The 18,262-nt window shown below is 46.8% G+C and overlaps 1 protein-coding gene across 1 annotated transcript in view; it reads right to left on the bottom strand.

Moving 5' to 3' along the window:
- Positions 1-1,596: 1,596 nt before the first annotated feature.
- The window catches only part of LOC142856553 (peptidyl-prolyl cis-trans isomerase A-like), a 483,278-nt gene continuing 466,612 nt past the window's right edge, over positions 1,597-18,262 (bottom strand). Inside the window, exon 2 of the mRNA XM_075984129.1 lies at positions 1,597-2,223. Within this exon, the coding sequence (XP_075840244.1) occupies positions 1,686-2,223 (538 nt within the window). The 3' untranslated portion in view covers positions 1,597-1,685. The remainder of the gene's footprint in view (positions 2,224-18,262) is intronic.

Raw genomic sequence — 18,262 nt, 5'->3', positions numbered from 1 at the left:
TAAGACCCTGCATGCAGTACACATAGTCAGGAAGTGGAGTGTAGGACCAGTATGCAATCATCTGATGCTGTGGAAAACTTATGGATCAGAATTGCTGACTGATCAATAGTCAGTTGTTGTTTTAAAATAATAGGAATTCAGAAATTGATTTGAGCAATCCCTGGGTAAAACTTTCTTCTCTCATTTGCAGGTGTACAGCGACTTCCTGCTCCTATCCCTCAGGTGACATTGAGTCCCTGTCCATAGAAGCATTGCTATCTCCCAGAGCTGCAAAGGAGAATTCTCCAACTCCTTCTTTTAAAAAGAGTTTATCTTTTTATTTTTTAAATTTAATTTTTTTAAAAAAATGATTCTCTGTGCCTGTCACATCATGCATTTTGATCCCATTCATCTTCCCATCCCTTCATATCCACCCTCTGCCCTTGCAACCTCCCCTTCCCCCCAGTAAAATAAGATAAAATTTAAGAGAAGACAAAAAGAGAAAAAAAAAGACAAAGAAAAACCTCACTGTGGAAGCTTTACTGTGACATAGTGAGGCACACAGTAAACCCTTTGGTTCATATATATTTACTTATAAGTGTTCATTGCAAAGAGCCATTTGGTCTGGTTCAAGGCCTCTGGTTTCTGTTATACTGCCAATGCTGGCTCCTCACTGGGACTCTTCTTGAATATCCTGTTGTTGCCCTATGTCTTGGAGGTCCTGCAGCTTTGGATCTGCAGGACCAGCCCCTTCATGTGCTGCAGGAGATCACAGATAGGGTGGATACTGCGATGGGTCAACTCATAGCCCTGGTTCTGGGCCTGGGTTTGCCAGCCCACCAGCTCTCCCTCTTCTTCACCCCCAGGACAGACTCTCCAGTACTGCCCTTGCTACTTTACCCTATGCAGCAAAGAGCAAGGGGCAGGGCCAGTTCTCTTGGTTTCATACCCTCAGGGCTGACTCACCCGCACCAGCTCTACCGTGTTGCCCAGAAGAGATGCAGGGACCACTCTCAAGATGACTTCAACTGGTGAGGGGAAGGGTCAGTTCTCCTTAGTTTTACAACCAGTGAGGGGTGGGACCAACTCTGTGCAGCTCTATCTTCTCTGTGTTCCATGACATCAACATAGATCAACAAATCCAGACATAGGCTTTGACAGCAGCCTGGGCCTGGAGATCACCTCAGCCCAATGGTCATCTCCACCTCTTTAGTTCTGGCTCTCTCCACAGGATATGAATCTCTCTCTCTCTCTCTCTCTCTCTCTCTCTCTCTCTCTCTCTCTCTCTCTCTCTCTCTCTCCCATACCCCAGCATGTATTTGCTCACCACAAGAGTGCACTGGGAAGCCATGTTTCCTCCTCGTTCCCCAGGGCAACCTGTAGGCACGTGGGTCCCCTTCTCCCACCCAGCTGTAGTGGTGCTCCCAACTCCCGTCTTTTCTGTAAGAACACAGGTGCACTCTCCTACTCGTTCTAATACTTAATGGCACATTTCTTTCTTTTTTTTTCTACTTAGTTTTTATTCATAACCATAAACTTAACTCTGCAATCCAGCTAGACTTGAAGGGGAATGAGGAAAATATGGAACCCAAAGAACTTCAGTGAGAGCCGAGATTACAGGGTACTGTGAGCAGATGGGGCTGGGGTGCTCTCCTGAGCTACAGAAGGAATGGTCTGGCGGGTAAGAAGCCCGCAAGTCAAAAGAATTAGAGTTGTCCACAGTCGGAAATGGTGATCTTCTTGCTGGTCTTGCCATTCCTGGACCCAAAACGCTCCATGGCTTCCACAATGTTCATGCCTTCTTTCACCTTCCCAAAGACCACATGTTTGCCATCCAGCCACTCAGTCTTGGTGGTGCAGATAAAAAACTGGGAACCGTTTGTGTTTGGTCCAGCATTTGCCATGGACAAGATGCCAGGACCTGTATGCTTCAGGATGAAGTTCTCATCTTCAAATTTTTCTCCATAGATGGATCTGCCGCCAGTGCCATTATGGCGTGTGAAGTCACCACCCTGGCACATGAATCCTGGAATAATCCTGTGAAAGGAAGAACCCTTATATCCAAATCCTTTCTCTCCAGTGCTCAGAGCACGGAAGTTTTCTGCTGTCTTTGGAACTTTGTCTGCAAACAGCTCAAAGGAGATGCCGCCCAAGGGCTCGCCATTGGCCACAATGTAGAAGAACACAGTGGGGTTGACCATGGCTGCAACAAGCGGTGAGAGGGGACAGTGGCGTCTGCAAAGCCTTAAGGCCACATTTCAAAAGTCTGCCTGGTCACCCTTCACCATCCTGTCAAGGACCAGTGTCTACCTCATGGACAGGTGGACATGGCGAGAACCGGGTGGTTATCTGAGGAGGTGGATACAGGAAGCAGAGATGGAAGAACAGAGACTCCTCTTGATGTGTTCAAATGGACCATTCAGAAATCAACAGTAGATTTAGAGCCTTAAATCCACCCACTGATTATTAGAACACAGACTTACTAAAGCCTCGTATGGATGACCTCATCTGTCTGTCCATTCTCTGCTCATTGGCTCCCTGCCACCCTACCTTCTTTCTTTATAGATAAATTTTCTTAAATTGAGGTCATGTCCACCCATTCCCCCTCACTTCTGTGTATAGCCGTCTGATAGCTCTCGCATCAAAAAAAAAAAAAATACATTTCCACCCCTTTACTGGAAAGGGGATTTTACAGCACTTCCGTATGCTTTTTGTCAATTAGATCTGAGAACAGAGAAGAGTGTGAAAAGCTTTGGGCCCCACTTTTCAGTTATCACGGATAATGACAGCAGCACCCATCATGGGTTGTGTTCAGCTAGGAGTGAGTCATGGATGGCTCTGCTCTGTCTGATTGGCTGAGCCCCCCCCCCCCAGCATTTTTGCAGGTATGAAGCAGCTATGAGTAGGGCTTTGGTGCTAATGTTGCAGGCAGGCAGCTCAGGGCTTTTGTTTAAATACGGAGGAGTGAGTGGGAAATCTTGGTAGTAAGGGGACATCAAAGAAATCCTTCAAGAATATCCCTTCTTTCTGATGCTTTAATATCTTGGAATGCTTGAAATAAATTAGAAAACCAAAATGAATAGGCAAAAACTTAGGGGGTGGTGATATGCGTTCCTATATTTTCTGAAGTCACAAAGCACAGGGTTTTATATCCTGGAGGCTCCTTGAATCTTTCTTCTTCTTCTCTCTCTCTTTTTCTCTTTCTCTCCCCCTCCCCTGCTTCCTTCCTCTCCCCCCCCTTTCCCTCTGTCTCTCTCTCCCTGTTCCTCACCCTTTTTGCATACCTCCACTCTCCTTTCTAGCCTCTCTCTTTCTCTCTCTCAACTGTAATAAGCTTAAGGGATCCATGTGAGCCTTGGGAAACAATCTCTGCAGGTCATGATGGAAACCGTGTGTTCAGATCCCAGATCTCCACTGGGGCTTATGACTCTCCGAGCCTCTGTTTTCTCATCTGGAAAATGCAGCCTTTAGTTTCTTCTGTCCACCACAGAGGCTTCTGTTGGAGCTGACGGTGAGGAGGAAGAGTTGCAGATGCTGGCTGCACAAGGTGTCGCCATGGCTTTATGCTGTGGAATAATCCTTTTGTACACCGCGAAGATGTGTTGCCCCTCATTGCTTTCATAAAGAGCCAACTGGCCAGTAGCTAGGCAGGAAGCAGCTAGGTAGGAGAACCAGGTTGAGAGAATGGTGGGGAGAAGAAGGGCAGAGTCACTAGCCAGACTCTGAGGAAGCAGGACGTCTAGAAGATGATGTAACAAGCCATGAGCTATGACGCAGCAAGTAAATGAATAGATTTGGGTTAATATAAGTTGTAAGAGCTAGTTGGTAACAAGCCTAAGCATTTATAATTAATAATAAATCTCTGTGTAGTTATTTGGGAGCTGATTGGTGGGACAGAAACTCCCACCTACAGCTTTACTTGTGGAATATTAAACCTCATGCCTTTCATTGTGTCTGCTGTGGAAATACAATAAAAACCAAATTTAACTAAAGAAGGTCCCTGCTGCTTTAGTACTTTTTGTCTCAGAGGATGCACATACATTTTGTTTTCTGTGTATGAACATCTTGTCTGCATGTATAGATGTGTGCCATGTGCATGCAGTGCCTGTGCATGTCAGAAGAGGGGTTTAGAGCACCTGGAATTGGGGTTATAGGCGGTTGTAAGCCACCATGTGGATGCTGGGAACCAAACCTAGGTTTGTGTAAGAGCAGATGACAAAATTCTATTCTATTCTTTCCTTTTTTCCTTCCTTCCTTCCTTCCTTCCTTCCTTCCTTCCTTCCTTCCTTCCTTCTTTCTTTCTTTCTTTCTTTCTTTCTTTCTTTCTTTCTTTCTTTCTTTCTTTCTTTCTTTCTTTCTGTGTGTGAATACTTTTCTACTTGTAAATATGCCACATTTTAAAAAATGCATTCACCAGTTTATGCTTACTTGGGTTGTTGCCATTTCTTGGTTGTTGACAACCCTACTGCAGTGTATGGGGGTAAACATACCGATTTCATTCCCTTTAGATACGTGTACAGCAGGGGGTCTGCTGGCCATGGATTTGGGTAACAGGCTAAAGAAAAATTTCTTTCTTTTAATATATTTTTATTTTAGCTAATAATTCCTTTACTTGAGAGTAAGAGTTTCTTGTCTTAACAGAGTAGAGGTTTAAGTAGATGTGGGTTGGAGTCTAAGATCTATGGGCTATCACCCCTAAGTTTTGTGGGCCCTCACCTCTAAGACCCGTGGGCTCTCACCTCTAAGATCTGTGGGCCCTCACCTCTAAGATCTGTGGGCCCTCACCTCTAAGATCTGTGGGCCCTCACCTCTAAGATCTGTGGGCTCTCACCTCTAAGATCTGTGGGCTCTCACCTTTAAGATCTGTGGGCCCTCACCTTTAAGATCTGTGCCCTCACCTTTAAGATCTGTGGGCCCTCACCTTTAAGATCTGTGGGCCCTCACCCCTAAGATCTGTGGGCCCTCACCTCTACGACCCATGGGCCCTCATCTCTAAGACCCGTGGGCTCTCATCTCTACGACCCGTGGGCTCTCATCTCTAAGACCCGTGGGCTCTCACCTCTAAGATCCTTGGGCTCTCACCTCTAAGACCTGTGGGCTCTTGTGTACTGCTACCTTTTCAAAGATGATGATTTTAATAATTCACAGATGTTTTTATTTAGCTTATAGTGAGGCCATGGTACAATCAAATGCCATGCATATTAAATGTTCGTAATCTCTGCTTCTCTATTTGATAAGCAAAATGCTCATTCATGGAGAGAAGAGAACAGGCTGAGCCCCCAGGAGCATGGCAGCCAAGCTGCAGAAGGACTGAGTGCCATTCCAAGAATCAGGGTGTTCTTTGAAGGCTTCTCAGACTTCTCCTTGGGGCCACTTCTTCTGAGAAAGTTTTTACTCAAAGCTGGATATACAGGCATATAAACAGGTACAAATAAAACATTATGTTTATTTTAAAACAATTCTCTGGTATACATAACTTTAACATTTATTAATGACAAAAGCAAACTCGCATACGAGATGGATGTGCTTGTGTACGTGCACATAGAAAATGTGAATCTTGACTGCATGCTGCAGGGCATGGAGCACCTTCACTGTTTTTCAGAGATGATGGATGTTTCGTGATCCTCAACGCCGAGAACACAGATTTTCACACATATATAGTACAGGGGAGCAGAAGAACTCGAAGAGACTTCTCAGAAATGGTTAGGAATTCTGTCCTAACTGCAAGCCCAAATTCAATGAATAATTAAAAAAATAATAAACTCAACTCAGCAACCCAGATTAGCAAATTTTCAAGTAAAATTATCTAATATAATACAACCCAAAGATAAGATTATTTGATATGTGCCAAGAAATAGTAGGGGACATTACAAATCTGTTTCCCATAATGGAAACATTGTGCATCTACACGCACAAGAAACTTGTCTACCTACAGTAAAGACAAACAATGAATTTGACTTTGAATTGCAGATAACACAGGCTTGCATATGAACCAGCTGGTGGGGGTGTGCTCCTTTAACCCTAACACTGTGGAGGCTGCGGCCGGTGGATCTCTGTGATGGTGGAGGACAGCCTGGTTTGCATGATGAGTTCTGGGTCAGTCAGGGCTACATAGCGAGACCCTGTCTTAAAAAATCCCAGTTGGTCTCGAATCTACGTGGAGATGGTTTGAGCACTGTTCATGGGCGTTGTCTGTTGTGGTCCCACACGCAGAGGAATATGTATTCAGAACCAAGGCTACCGTGGCCCTGCCGGCCACACCTTGGATTCTATATGTAGTCTTGGATTAAATTTTAGTCATTGTGTGTTGAGAAACACCTCCCTTACCAAACTTTTGGTAACCCTCACATTTAGTCACATGACCCCACATGGGTTCATAATCCACAGTTTTAGCAGCTGTTAATTAAGCTATTGGTTAATTATGTAAGAACAATCTTACTTTAAAAATTGAATTTTGGTTACATGAAGTAGTGAAAGAATGGGTTTAGGAATAATTGTAGGCTCTATGATTTTGAGGCAGGAAGTCCTAGATTTGATGAATATGATTTAAGATGAAAATAGTTCGTACTGATTGCTCTGGGACCATAGCAGTCTATAAGCTAGTGGCTCAGTCAGTGTAATTTTATCGGTACTGCAAACAGCTCTCCAAGGTAGGTGGTGAATCTTAGAAGCCCGTGCCTTGCAGGAGGTGGAGGGGGTGTTTCTAGATCATCAAGGGAGGCCCTGTACCCCTAGCTGCAGACAGGGGCTGAAGGAAGGAGGTAAGAGAACACCACAACGAGACTGCCAAACCTGGAGGCTGGTCTGCACACTGACCATGCCCGTGAGCTTACCTCCAAATGTGCAAAATGAGTAAAGTCAAGGCCTCATTTAGGCCTCAGGCAAATCCTGAAGATAAAGACAAACTCATCCTCCGTGAGGTTATCAACTCGCTTGAGGACTGAGTCCTAACACAATACACCAGCCCAAGTGGAAGAATCTCTCTATCTCTCTCTCTCTCTCTCTCTCTCTCTCTCTCTCTCTCTCTCTCTCTCTGTGTGTGTATAGTCTTGAAGTCCATCTATAAAGGAACAAGGGAAGCATATTTACTCTTCAAAAAGGTAGAAGGTAGAAGGCACAAACAAGACATGAAATCTTCAAGCAGAAATTGGGAAAAATCCTTTCTGTGTTTGTGTGTGTGTATTAAAGAGAGACAGACAGAGGAGAGAGAGAGAGAGAGAGAGAGAGAGAGAGAGAGAGAGAGAGAGAGAGAGAGAGAGAGAGAGAGAGAGAGAGAGAGAACATGTGAATTTCTGTTGGTTTGAAGGGTGATAATAAGATCTGATCTGGCATCGGACAGGTATTTTCCAGCAAGTATGGATGACCAGGACAACTACCACCTAGCTGGTTTTGTTGAGAGATGCACAAGTTGACCACTGGATGGCACTGTTTGCCCACGGACGGATCTTCTCCCCTCCCCCCTTCCCCCTTCCTCAGTGCGGACAAAAGCGGCTGGAAAGAGGTCCAGGTGCTGCCTTTCTGAGCTGCTTTCTCCTAAGTAACCCTTTAGCTCCTGGGAAGGAGAAGACCCGAAGCTTCCCAGTTCAGGGTATTTTCTCTCCTTTCTGTAATCTACATGCAGAGCCTTTGTGTTTTCTTCCATGTATATTATTATTTTCTTTCTGTCCCTCCTAGTTTTCTTTCTCGAACATCAGCCGATTTATTTTCGCTCCGCATTAGAGACAGGAACACTCTGTGGACGCTGGTCCCCAGAGACTGTGGCTTCAGACACATCTGTAATATGAAGCGACGGTAGGCGCTGGGGAGTGTCTCCGCCTGTGATTGGTGCTGTGAAGGAGGTTCCTGGAAGCTGGGGGTCTCATGGTGCTGCAGTGCAGAGGCTGGATCAAATGCTGCCTGAACTACTTGTTATTTCCAGGGCCTTTAGATGACCTGTGGTCAGCTAGACAGTCTTCCAACCCTCCATGTGGAGTTGCTGGGGAATTGTAAGTCCCAGTAGAAATTCCTAATGCCTTAGGGTTTCCGCTGAAGTCTGAGCTGATGAAGTGATCCCAGAACAGGAGCCTCCCCTCAGTCCCTCCCTGTGTAATTTTGGGTGCCCTAAGGTAGCCTGAGGTATCTTTGAGGGTCTTAAAAATGGGTTGGGCTGAGCCTTGCTGTGATTACTAGGCTTGCCACACTTTTGTCCCCTGTGGCTTTCTGGCTGTGTCTTGTGACCTAGAAAATGACAATCTGAGGGCTGGAAGGGGCTTGACAGTTTAGTCATGTGTGTGTGTGTGTGTGTGTGTGTGTGTGTGAATGTGTGTGCAGGCACACGTGGAGACCAGAGCAGTTGAGCGTCTTCCTCTATCATCTTAAGACAGGATCTCCTACTGAATTGGAAGTTCACCATTTCAGCTGGGTTGGCTGTCACCCGCCCTTTGGAGCCTCAGGCCTTGGCTCACAAAGCTTGGTTTACTGGCGCATTCAGCAAAGCCTAGTTTTTTCGTGGGTGCTGGGACTTCCACTCAGGTCCTCCTGCCTGCAGACCAAGGGTTCCCGCCTGCTCAGCTACCCCTTGTCTTTCCCCTCCCTCCAGCCCTCCCCCTCCCGTCCTTTTCTTTTTAACTTTTAAATTTATTCTTTGGCAACTCCACGCACCAAACAATGTAGGAGCATCATCATATCTATCTCCCCCCATTCCCCTCTGCATGTCATCCTAGAGGCCACCTTCCACATCTCCCTACAAACTTCCTCTCCCCCTCCTCTTCTTTCTCCTCTTCCTCTTCTTCACCCACTGAGGACAATTGCTGTCACCCAATATGTCTAAAAGAAGACGGCACCTTCCAATGGAACGTGGACAACCTACAAGGGCCACACTGCTGAAGAAAATTGGCTCATCCTCCCCAAGTGGCCATCAATAGCCAATCACCTCTCCACTAGCGGTGGGGACTCATAAGCCCCTCCCCCTCCACGTTGGAGTGTTGACTGACTTGATATTGCATTGGTTTCTCTCTCTTTTTCTTGAGACAGGGTTTCTCTGTGTAGCCTTGGCTGTCCTAGAACTTGCTCTGTAGACTAGGCTGGCCTTGAACCTGAACCAACAGAGACCCACCTGCCTCTTCCTCCTGAGTGCCGGGATTGATTAAGGGCGTGTGCAACCCAATGCCTGGCATTCTTGTGTAGGCCTTATAGAGGCAACCATCACTGCTATGCGTTCATGTGGTCCTGTTTTGTTCAGAAGACATAATTTCACAACAATCATTTTTGACTTCAAGTCCTTAAAATCTTTCTAGTTCTTTCCACGATGTTCCCTCAGCCTTGGGCATTGAAGGGGTATGCTATAGATTTCCCCTTTAGGGCTGAGAACTCCATGGTCACGTATCTTCTGTGCTTTGACCATTATGAATCTTTGCCTTAAATGTTGTCTGCATCAAGATGTTTCTGTGACTAAGGGTTGCTGTGGCCTATATGAGAAAGAATAAGTATATTTATAAGACAGTTTACTGTTCTGCCCCTTTAGCAAGATAATAGCTTAAGATTTACCCAGCCACAAGTTCTCGGCCAGACTTACCACACTAAGCATCAGTTCCCACCTGTGAATCAGAACACAAGTGCAATTAGGGTTAGAAAGATGTTGGCTACCCCCACAACATTCACGCCGCTATTTCAATGATGGGCGTCTCTTGCCAGGCTGGTGACTATTGCAGCTAATAGAGCTCACTTAGAAAGTTGTTAGTTACCCCCACAACATCCACGCCGCTATTTCACTTGCCAGGCTGGTGACTATTGCAGCTAATAGAGCTCACTTAGAAAGATGTTGGCTACCCCCACAACATCCACGCCGCTATTTCACTGATGGGTGTCTCTTGCCAGGCTGGTGACTATTGCAGCTAACAGAGCTCACATAGAAAGGTGTTAGTTACCCCCACAACATCCATGCCGCTATTTCACCGATGGGCGTCTCTTGGCAGGCTGGTGACTATTGTAGCTTGCGGAGTTCACAGCGGGTTAAGAAGGCTGATGGCTTCTTTCCCCAAGTGGCCTTCAAAGCACCTTCTGCCGGTCTCCTTTCGCAATGCTCTGGCATCCCAAGGAAAGCCAGCAAACCTGGAACATTTGGAGGGCTTTCTTAAAGACCCCCTGTGGTCTGAACGGGAAGAGTTTGGAGACTCAGGTTCACTTTGCAGAGCTGCCTGCTGCTCCCTGGCCTTCCCATCCCTACTCCACACACGGCTCTCTATTACACAGTACAGCTCCTGTCCTCTAACGGGGATGAGAAGGAGCCACAGCCGAGGGTTTGGAATCAAACACATTTCAAACTAGTGAATAATGAAAGCCGCTATTAGCCGAATCCTCTCTCTGGACAGGGCCTGGGCTAAGCCTTTTATCTCCACAATTTCATTTAATCCTTGGTACTGTTCTGTAAGATACCCTGAGTCATCCCTAATTTACAGATGAGAAAAGTGGGGAACAGAGAGAGGTTAAACGGCGTGCACATGCCACTTAGCCGGTCTTGTCCAAGCCCATTTGAACTGCAGCTACCTGACTCTCTTGCCTTTTAAACCAGCCTACAACCCAGACAGTTGGCTGAGTGTTACAGCCTTTAACTAGCACGAGGGCTTGCTCCTCAGTCCAGCCCTGCACTTTGCTCCTGGCCCTGGGACAGAGATTTGGAGCTGTGTAGAACTAGATCAAGGAGTTAGCTCTACACAGCTTCCGTTTCTCAGTGCACTTATGTGTGTGAGTGTGAGATTGTCCACTCATGCATACGTGTGTGTATATATTATTGCATGCATCTGTGTGAAGGCAAGCAGTCAGTCTTGGATGCTGTTCTCAGGGTCCATCTTTCACGTCCTTTGGGACAGGGTTTCCCACTGGGATCTGGGGCTAACTGGTCTAAACTGAATGGCTAGAGATCACTAGGACCCCACCTGTCTCTGTCCCCCTCAGTTCTTAGATAGCAAGTGTGCACATAGCTCCCAGGTTTTTATGTGGGTGCTGGGGCTTGATTTCAGGTCCTCAAGGTTGCATAGTAAGCAGTTTTCTGATGGAAGCCTCACCCATTCCCCAGTACTCCTTTAGTGCCGTGTGTTAGCTGAGCACCAGACTAGCTGAAGGAGCCCTTCTGGGTCATGGAGACGACAATCCCTCATATTCTTATTCTTGTGAGATGGGATCAGCACTGGCAGAATCACCTAGTCCGTTAAACATGCCACTTTCTAAAGACAAAACTCTGACAGCTCATGATGCTTGCAAGGTTTTAGTTAGGCTCACCGCTGAACAGAGGGCTAGGTGCCCCTGTTTTAGAGAGGCTGAGAGTGTTATATATATTATAACACTACACTACACACACACACACACACACACACACACACACACACACACACACACTCACACAATCATCCTGAGCACATGGCTTGAAGATGTAACATATGCCCAGCAGGGGAGCTTCTGAATCTCAGGCTATGTTAAAAGCTTAAAGGAGGGCTACTGCCAGCCATTTATAGCCAGCTGTATCCTGGAAGGTTTGCCTTCTACCTATCGATTGTCTTAGGGTTTCCATTTATATCGACTGAGGTAATGTCAATGACATTTACCTGACTGAATATTCATTACGGTCTGAATTGGAAATATGTCATCTGTGTTGGGGGCTGGGGGCAGCAGTAGGCTTTCCTGGACTTGGGGATTGGCAAGCCTGAATTAGTTCAGTAGATTTGAATTCTCGGTTCAGATCTTAATTGCTTCTTGGAGGCTACCAGACACCCAGTTCACTTCTTTCTATGACTAACGGTATTTTCTTGACTCCACTATCTTATGAAATTGCAAGACGCAGGCTATTGTGTGAAAAACTTGTCATGCAGGATTTGCATTTGAGGTACAAGGCACGTTTCTGTTATATCCCCCACAGGGATGCTTGAAGCCGGGTAGCATGGCTCAAGCTCACTCAGTCCACTGTACCTTCTCAGGAGCAGGCAGTGAGGGACCTACCACTCACACAGGGAGCTTCCAGGAAGCTGAATTCGGACGTGGTGGAGAGGCCTTGATCAAGGTTCTGCTATGGCAGACCAGAGCCCCAGTGCAACCCAATGAGGAGCTGGCCCCAGTTTCATCCCTTTCAAAAGAGGCCCCTTTATTAGTGAAATAAAGACATTTGATAATGAAGGTTTGAAAATATCATGCGTCCATTAGTGGACACAAGAGCCCATCAGAGTGAAATCCTTATGACAACACTAGGTGGATTTCTTATGATTCCTGTGACTTTGTAATATTCCAGATCACTTATTCCTGTGCTATAGCATTTTCCATCTTGTCCATTCCTCTATAACCCTGGGTCCCTGCCGTGAGATGCTGAATGTTAAGCCTTGTGGGTGCAGAGTGTATTAGCCTGATGTAGTTTCTTTCCTACCGATCCTATCACTGCCTGACTTCTGAAGAGGAGGCAGGAGTCCTCAGTGCTTTGTGGGGATGTAGCTCTCATTTGGAGGCTTGGTGATGTCTCAGTCTTTGGAGAAATCGCTGATGCCCTTCTCCAAATCATTTCTCTTTTCTCCAGCTAAAGTCACGATCTTATTTTCCTAGTATAACCTATTACCTGTGTTTACTATCAACATGAGTGGCAGAATCATGGGATTTATCATAGCATGTGGCTGTGTTGCATACCTTTCTTGCTCTGCTGTTGTAAGGAAAGTTAGATGCACACTCTATTTTGATCAGTTATTGTACAGGGCTTTCATACTTCCTAAAAGAACTTGAAGCTGTTTTCAGTGAACATCTGCAAAAATTACAATTAAAGAAGGATAAAGAAGATGATGAGGAGGGGCAGCAGAGATGGAGGGATACATGGATAGGAGGATAGAGGAGGGAGATAAAGAAGGAAGGAGGGAGGAGGAGCAGAGATGGAGGGATAGAGGGATTGGAAGATAGAGAAGAGAGATAGAGAAAGAGGGAAAGAGGAGGAAAGATAGGGATGGGGGAAAAAAAAGGAAGGACAAGTGGAGAGAAAGGGAGTAGAAGTGAGAGGGAGTAAGCAGTTTACTGAGACTTCCTCCTACCCCAACACAACTGGGAACTGGCTCTCCAAGGTCTTCCTGCTATTCTGGAGAACAGTACACTTTAGTCTAAGCTTCTGGCAGTTCAGGCAAAGCTGGGTGAAAACAACAGACAGGTTTGTCTTTTTCTGCCTTAGCTAACAGTGGCTCTAATAACATCCCCATTTTTCCAGGAGAGAGCAATCATTGGATGTTTTTGGATGAAGGGCCCAGTGTGCCTGCTCTTGAGGGGCAGATGGGGTGCACACCAGCATGTCTCCCCAGCAGCCTTGCTCATGTAGTCTGAGGACCGTCACCCTGCCCATCTGATTCCAGTCTTCATGTGTGCTGGTTTGAGGACTCCGTCTGGACACGGTGGAAGTGGAGAAGATGCAAATGTACTGGCAACTTCTAGAACTGAAACCGACACTTCCGCAGCAGCCCATGCAACAGCCTGGCGTAATCTGACTTCATCCAGTCCTGTTGCACGTCCCTGGGATCAATCAGTTTTACCAACTCCTGCAAACTCCTTCTGTGTGGAGGTGGAAGACTGGGTGCTGTGCCCTCTTGGGGATGTGGGGTGACTGTCTTTGAGGACAATGATGTCTTGCTAAGGGGGTAAAATGTGTTTAGCTGGTCACTTGGAGACAGAAGGCTAGAACTGACTTCCCAGACACCCAGAGGAGGTACCCTGGGAGCTGCTGATAGAAAGCACCCATGATATAGAATTTTTTTTATGGCCACAAGCAGACACTTCTGTGTGACAGTTCCTCTTCCATTACACATATTATACCGTAGTTTTATTTTTAAAATTCTTTTGGAGGGTGAATGTTTACATTTAAAAATGTGGGCAGCTTAACTAAGAGTTTAAATGGAAGTTTTAATAATTCTATGATTGCCTCATTTGCATATCTTATCAATCCACCGCCCTCCTGGGTTGTGTATGGTGCAATAATTAGAGACAGAATTCTTAAGGGCTGTGTGTCCAGTGTGTGTGTCCAGCGTGTGAGCCCTGGAGACGAACAGGCATGCATGCAGCCCTCTGTGTGCTGGCCTCTCTGGGTGGGACCTCTTGTTCTAAGGAGAACACGGCAGTTCTGAAGGTTTGCCCACGTGTTTTCCTGATGCTGTCATTTACACCACTGTCCTCTGTCCTGGCCTAGATCAGAGCAGCAGGTTTCATGTTGTAAAGATAAAGTGTCCCTAGATCCAGAAAGATGGCCCTAAGTAGCAGCCAACCCATGAAGAGGATCCACATGAGGGAATCAAATCCTATCGTGGCTTCTTGTCCCTCTCCGAGGTGTCACTGCGGTCCTTGCGGGAGACGAGGCTGCTTGGAGAAGTCTGAGATCCCTCTGCTCAGTCTTGGGCAGCGCAGCGCAGCTTGGTGCTTGTCTGTGATCATGTACACATGTATGGCATACATGCGGAGGCCAGACGTCATCCTTGGGTACATTCTTCAGATCACCATCCATTCTTTTGAGACAGGGTTTCTGACTGGCCTGGAAGTTGCTAACTGGGCCAGGCTGCCTGGCCAGTGAACCCCAGGGATCCATTTATCTCTGTCTTCCAGCATTGGGTTTACAAGCTTGTGTTACTACACTTGACTTCTAAACGTGGGTTCTGGGTATTGAACTCAGGGCCTCACGCTTGCACAGCAAGCTCGCTTCAACAGCCCAGCCATCACTGCAGCCCTTCTGCTGAGATTTAATTGGCCAGAATGAGTTAGGAGGTGGATCTGGAGTTAGAAACTCGATGGCTGTGCTAATTTTCGACTTTCCTTCCCCACTGGAAAACAGTCTCATCTAACTGAACAGAGTTCTCTTCAGCGTGGGAGTGTAAGTCTCAGAAGGCTCAAGGAGACTGTCTGACCCTGCTTCATCAGGCAGTGAGACACAGTGACTTTCAGGGAACCCCTTAGTTGCTTGATGCTAAGTCCAGGGTTGTAATTAATGCCTTGGCCTGTTTCCTTTCAGTGAGGGAATTCCCGCTACTTCCGTCTTATCCCTAAAGAAATGATCCAGATCTCTTGGCAGTAGCCGTGGCTTAGAGTAATCCGGAGTGGCCGGATGCTCACCTCCATCCTCCTGAATCCATTGTTCACTAGGTGTTCTCCCCAGGCAGTCTCTGCGCTGGAGACTTAAAGAGCTTTGTTCACAGGAAGTGCTGCAGCGTTTCTATCGATTCTTGTGACCGCTGTGGCCATGGGTCCTGACTTGGCGGAGTGAGAGAGGACAGAGCTCTGTTTTCTTCAGGTAGAGCTGTAAACTCAGGTGCAGCCTCCAGCTGCGCTGTCATTCATCTCCTGACCGGCCATGTTTGACCTCCCGGGTTTCCAGCAGTGCCGCGCGAGTGGAGAAGAGCAGCAGACTGTGAGAGAGCAAAGTCCCAGAATGCGTGGCTGCCCCGTGGTGCTAGGTGACAGGGAGATTCGGAGGAAGAGCAGTCCCAGAAAGTCTGCAGAGAAGGGGCGAGGGTGCAAGGATAAAAGACACACAGGGCCGCGCGTTGCTGAGCCAGCCACGCTCGCACCTACCGCAGTGTCTGCGGGGCGAACAAGGCTGAGATGGGAGAGTCAAAATCGCAGTACAAGGAGCCTCTCATTCCACGTTTCTTTGGCTATAAAAAAAGGGCTTCTCCAGACTGCTATCCGGCCCTCTGCGGCTGCCTAGTCAGGAGGCCTGACTTTCTCAGCATGACTGCTGCCTCCCCAAAGGGAGAAACCATGATGTGATTTTGGCAGTGGTTGCTTCTGGACAGGAGCAAGGGGAAGCAGTTCTGAGACTCTGATACCTGCAACAGCATCTGCAGGCTGTCCACCCACCGGGAGCCAGTTGTGGCTTCTCCTCCTCTTGCATGGTTTAGCTAAGGTTTTAAAAGGATGCTCTTATTGATTCTTTGAGAATTTCATACAATGTATTTTGCTCATGTTTCTCCCCCTCTCCCAACACCTTCCCTGTCCCTCTATTCTGTCTACCCAACTACATGCTTGTTCTCTCTCATTCTTTCTCTTCTCTCTCTCTCTCTCTCTCTCTTCCAAAGAGCCTAACCAGTACCATTTGTGTTGGCTAACTGTTCTTGGGTGTGGGGCCTGGAGTGTAGTTGATATGCCAGAAATCCTACCAACAGAGAAGACTGTTGTCTGAGTTTTCTGTCCTGCCCAATTCCCGCAGCCATTAAGTCCCAAAGAAATCACAGAGAGGCCTATGTTAATCATAAACTGATTGCCCCAGTAGCTCAGGCTTCTTATAATTAATTCTTATAATTTATATCAGCCCATAATTCTTGTCTGTGTTAGTCACGTGGCTTGGTACCTTATTTGGCGAGGCAGCCACATCTTGCTTCCTCTGCGTCTGGGTCACAACTGCAGACTGTGCTTGCCTCTTCCCAGCATTCTCATTGCTCTGGTTCTACTTCCTGCCTGGCTACTGGCCAATCATCATTTTATTAAAACTAACACAAGTGACAGGATAATAGACCAATGTCCCACAGCAGAAGACAGAAGTTTGCTCTCCCAACAGCCATCAGATGCCAAGTGCCCTTCAGCGAGGGGTAGAACTTTGTGCTAGCCGCTCCTCTGCCACGCTGGGGTTTTGTCTGATTTGAACTTGTACAGATGTCTTGTGTGCTGTCACAATTGCCGTGAGTTTGTATGTGCAGCTGCCCTCTTGTGTCCAGAGAACACAGCTTCAAGTTATTCTACCCCTTTGGCTCTTATAGTCTCTCCCCTCCCCCTCTTCTGCACAGATCTCTGAACCTTGGGCAGAGGGTCGTGACACAGATATCCCTTTGGGGACTGAGCATCGGAACCTTGGCTGGCTGTGGGCATCTGTGCCATCTACTGCAGGAAGGATCTTCTCTGAGGGTTTATGGATACACTGATCTGGAGGTGCCCATTAGGACTCTGGGCTCTGACTCCATGGTGTCCTAGGTTAGCATAACGGGAGGAGTAATGTTTCAAGCTCTTAATCCTACTCATGATGATAATGGAAGATGCCGACACACAAGTGATAACTGGCACCTGAGGAGCCCCACCCCAGGTCTGCTGGTGTTCATCAGAGCAATGGTATCACGATATGGGCTCCTCAGCAGGGAGACTGAGGCTCAGAAAGGTGGAGTACATTGCCCAAGCTTACATATGTGATGAACGACACAGACTACATCTCAAATCAGCGAGGTTCTGCCGCCAGTGCCCATGTTATGGATCAAAGTGCTTTCAACAGTGAAGTTTATCAGCACCTTGTGCTGAAGAAGAAACTGAGACTCCAGGAGTGGGGGTTGGGTCTAGTAGGGATTGGGTCATCTAGACCTGGCCAAGTGTCTCCCTCTCTGTGCCCTCCCCCTCCTCAGCTGAAAAGAAGTCCTTTCATGATGACCTTTCATGTGGGGCATCTAGTGGTCCTTGCTGTCTGTAGTTAAACTCAGTTTAATCAAGGCAAGAACAATTGGACCAAGACAGCAGGGTTTGCCACAGACACAGAGAAAGACGATGTGAAGGGGGCGTTTGAGCTCTCTATAAAGGGCAGCAGTATTTCCACTTTCTCTCACCTCCCTTCGAGCCATTCTTGTAAAAGGTTGATGGAAGGGAAGTTGAGACATATAATCTTAAAATGGCGTTTGAGTGTTTTGTGGTTCTGGCTTTTTCTGTGTGGATCTTTCCATTAATGTGGATAATCACATTGGGCCTGTCTTTCTGATGTCCAGATGCTTGTCCACTTGAGCTCTCTAATATGGGGATGGTCACAGTTCACGAATTTAGGCTTGGAACTTCTACCAACAAGGTATGCCTTTCAGGTTGTATGGGAATAAGCCCTAATGGGTTATGCGGTACATGGAGTGAAGGTAAGCATGGGGGGGGGGTGGTTTCTATCTCACCCCTCTCTCATGTTTTCAATGCTATGAGTTAATAAACAAAACAAAACTATATTTCAGATAGGATTTTTAATTTTCTAGAAAGGTGTGAAGTTAAAGACTCCTTTCCCCTGATGTCTGCTGGGGAATGGGTCACCTTCTGTATCTTTATTTTTAAATTTGTGAGGCAGCGTATCTCTGTGTAGCCCTGGATGTCCTGGAACTCTATTCTGTAGGCCAGGCTGGCCTTGAACTCAGAGATCTAGCTACCTCTGCCCATAATGAAAGGCACGCAGCACTATGCACTATATCTAGCTCCGATCTTATTTTCAAGCTGGGCCAGTTTGATATATCATCTGGAACATTTTTGACAAATTGATGCTGCACAAACTGATGTTGACTGCTGTGTTGTGGATGAGTGC

The sequence above is a fragment of the Microtus pennsylvanicus genome, chromosome 8, assembly GCF_037038515.1.
Source record: "Microtus pennsylvanicus isolate mMicPen1 chromosome 8, mMicPen1.hap1, whole genome shotgun sequence".
Classification (NCBI taxonomy): domain Eukaryota; kingdom Metazoa; phylum Chordata; class Mammalia; order Rodentia; family Cricetidae; genus Microtus; species Microtus pennsylvanicus.
Note: the sequence above shows the minus strand (reverse complement) of the source record. Positions and strands in the feature narration are given on the sequence as shown.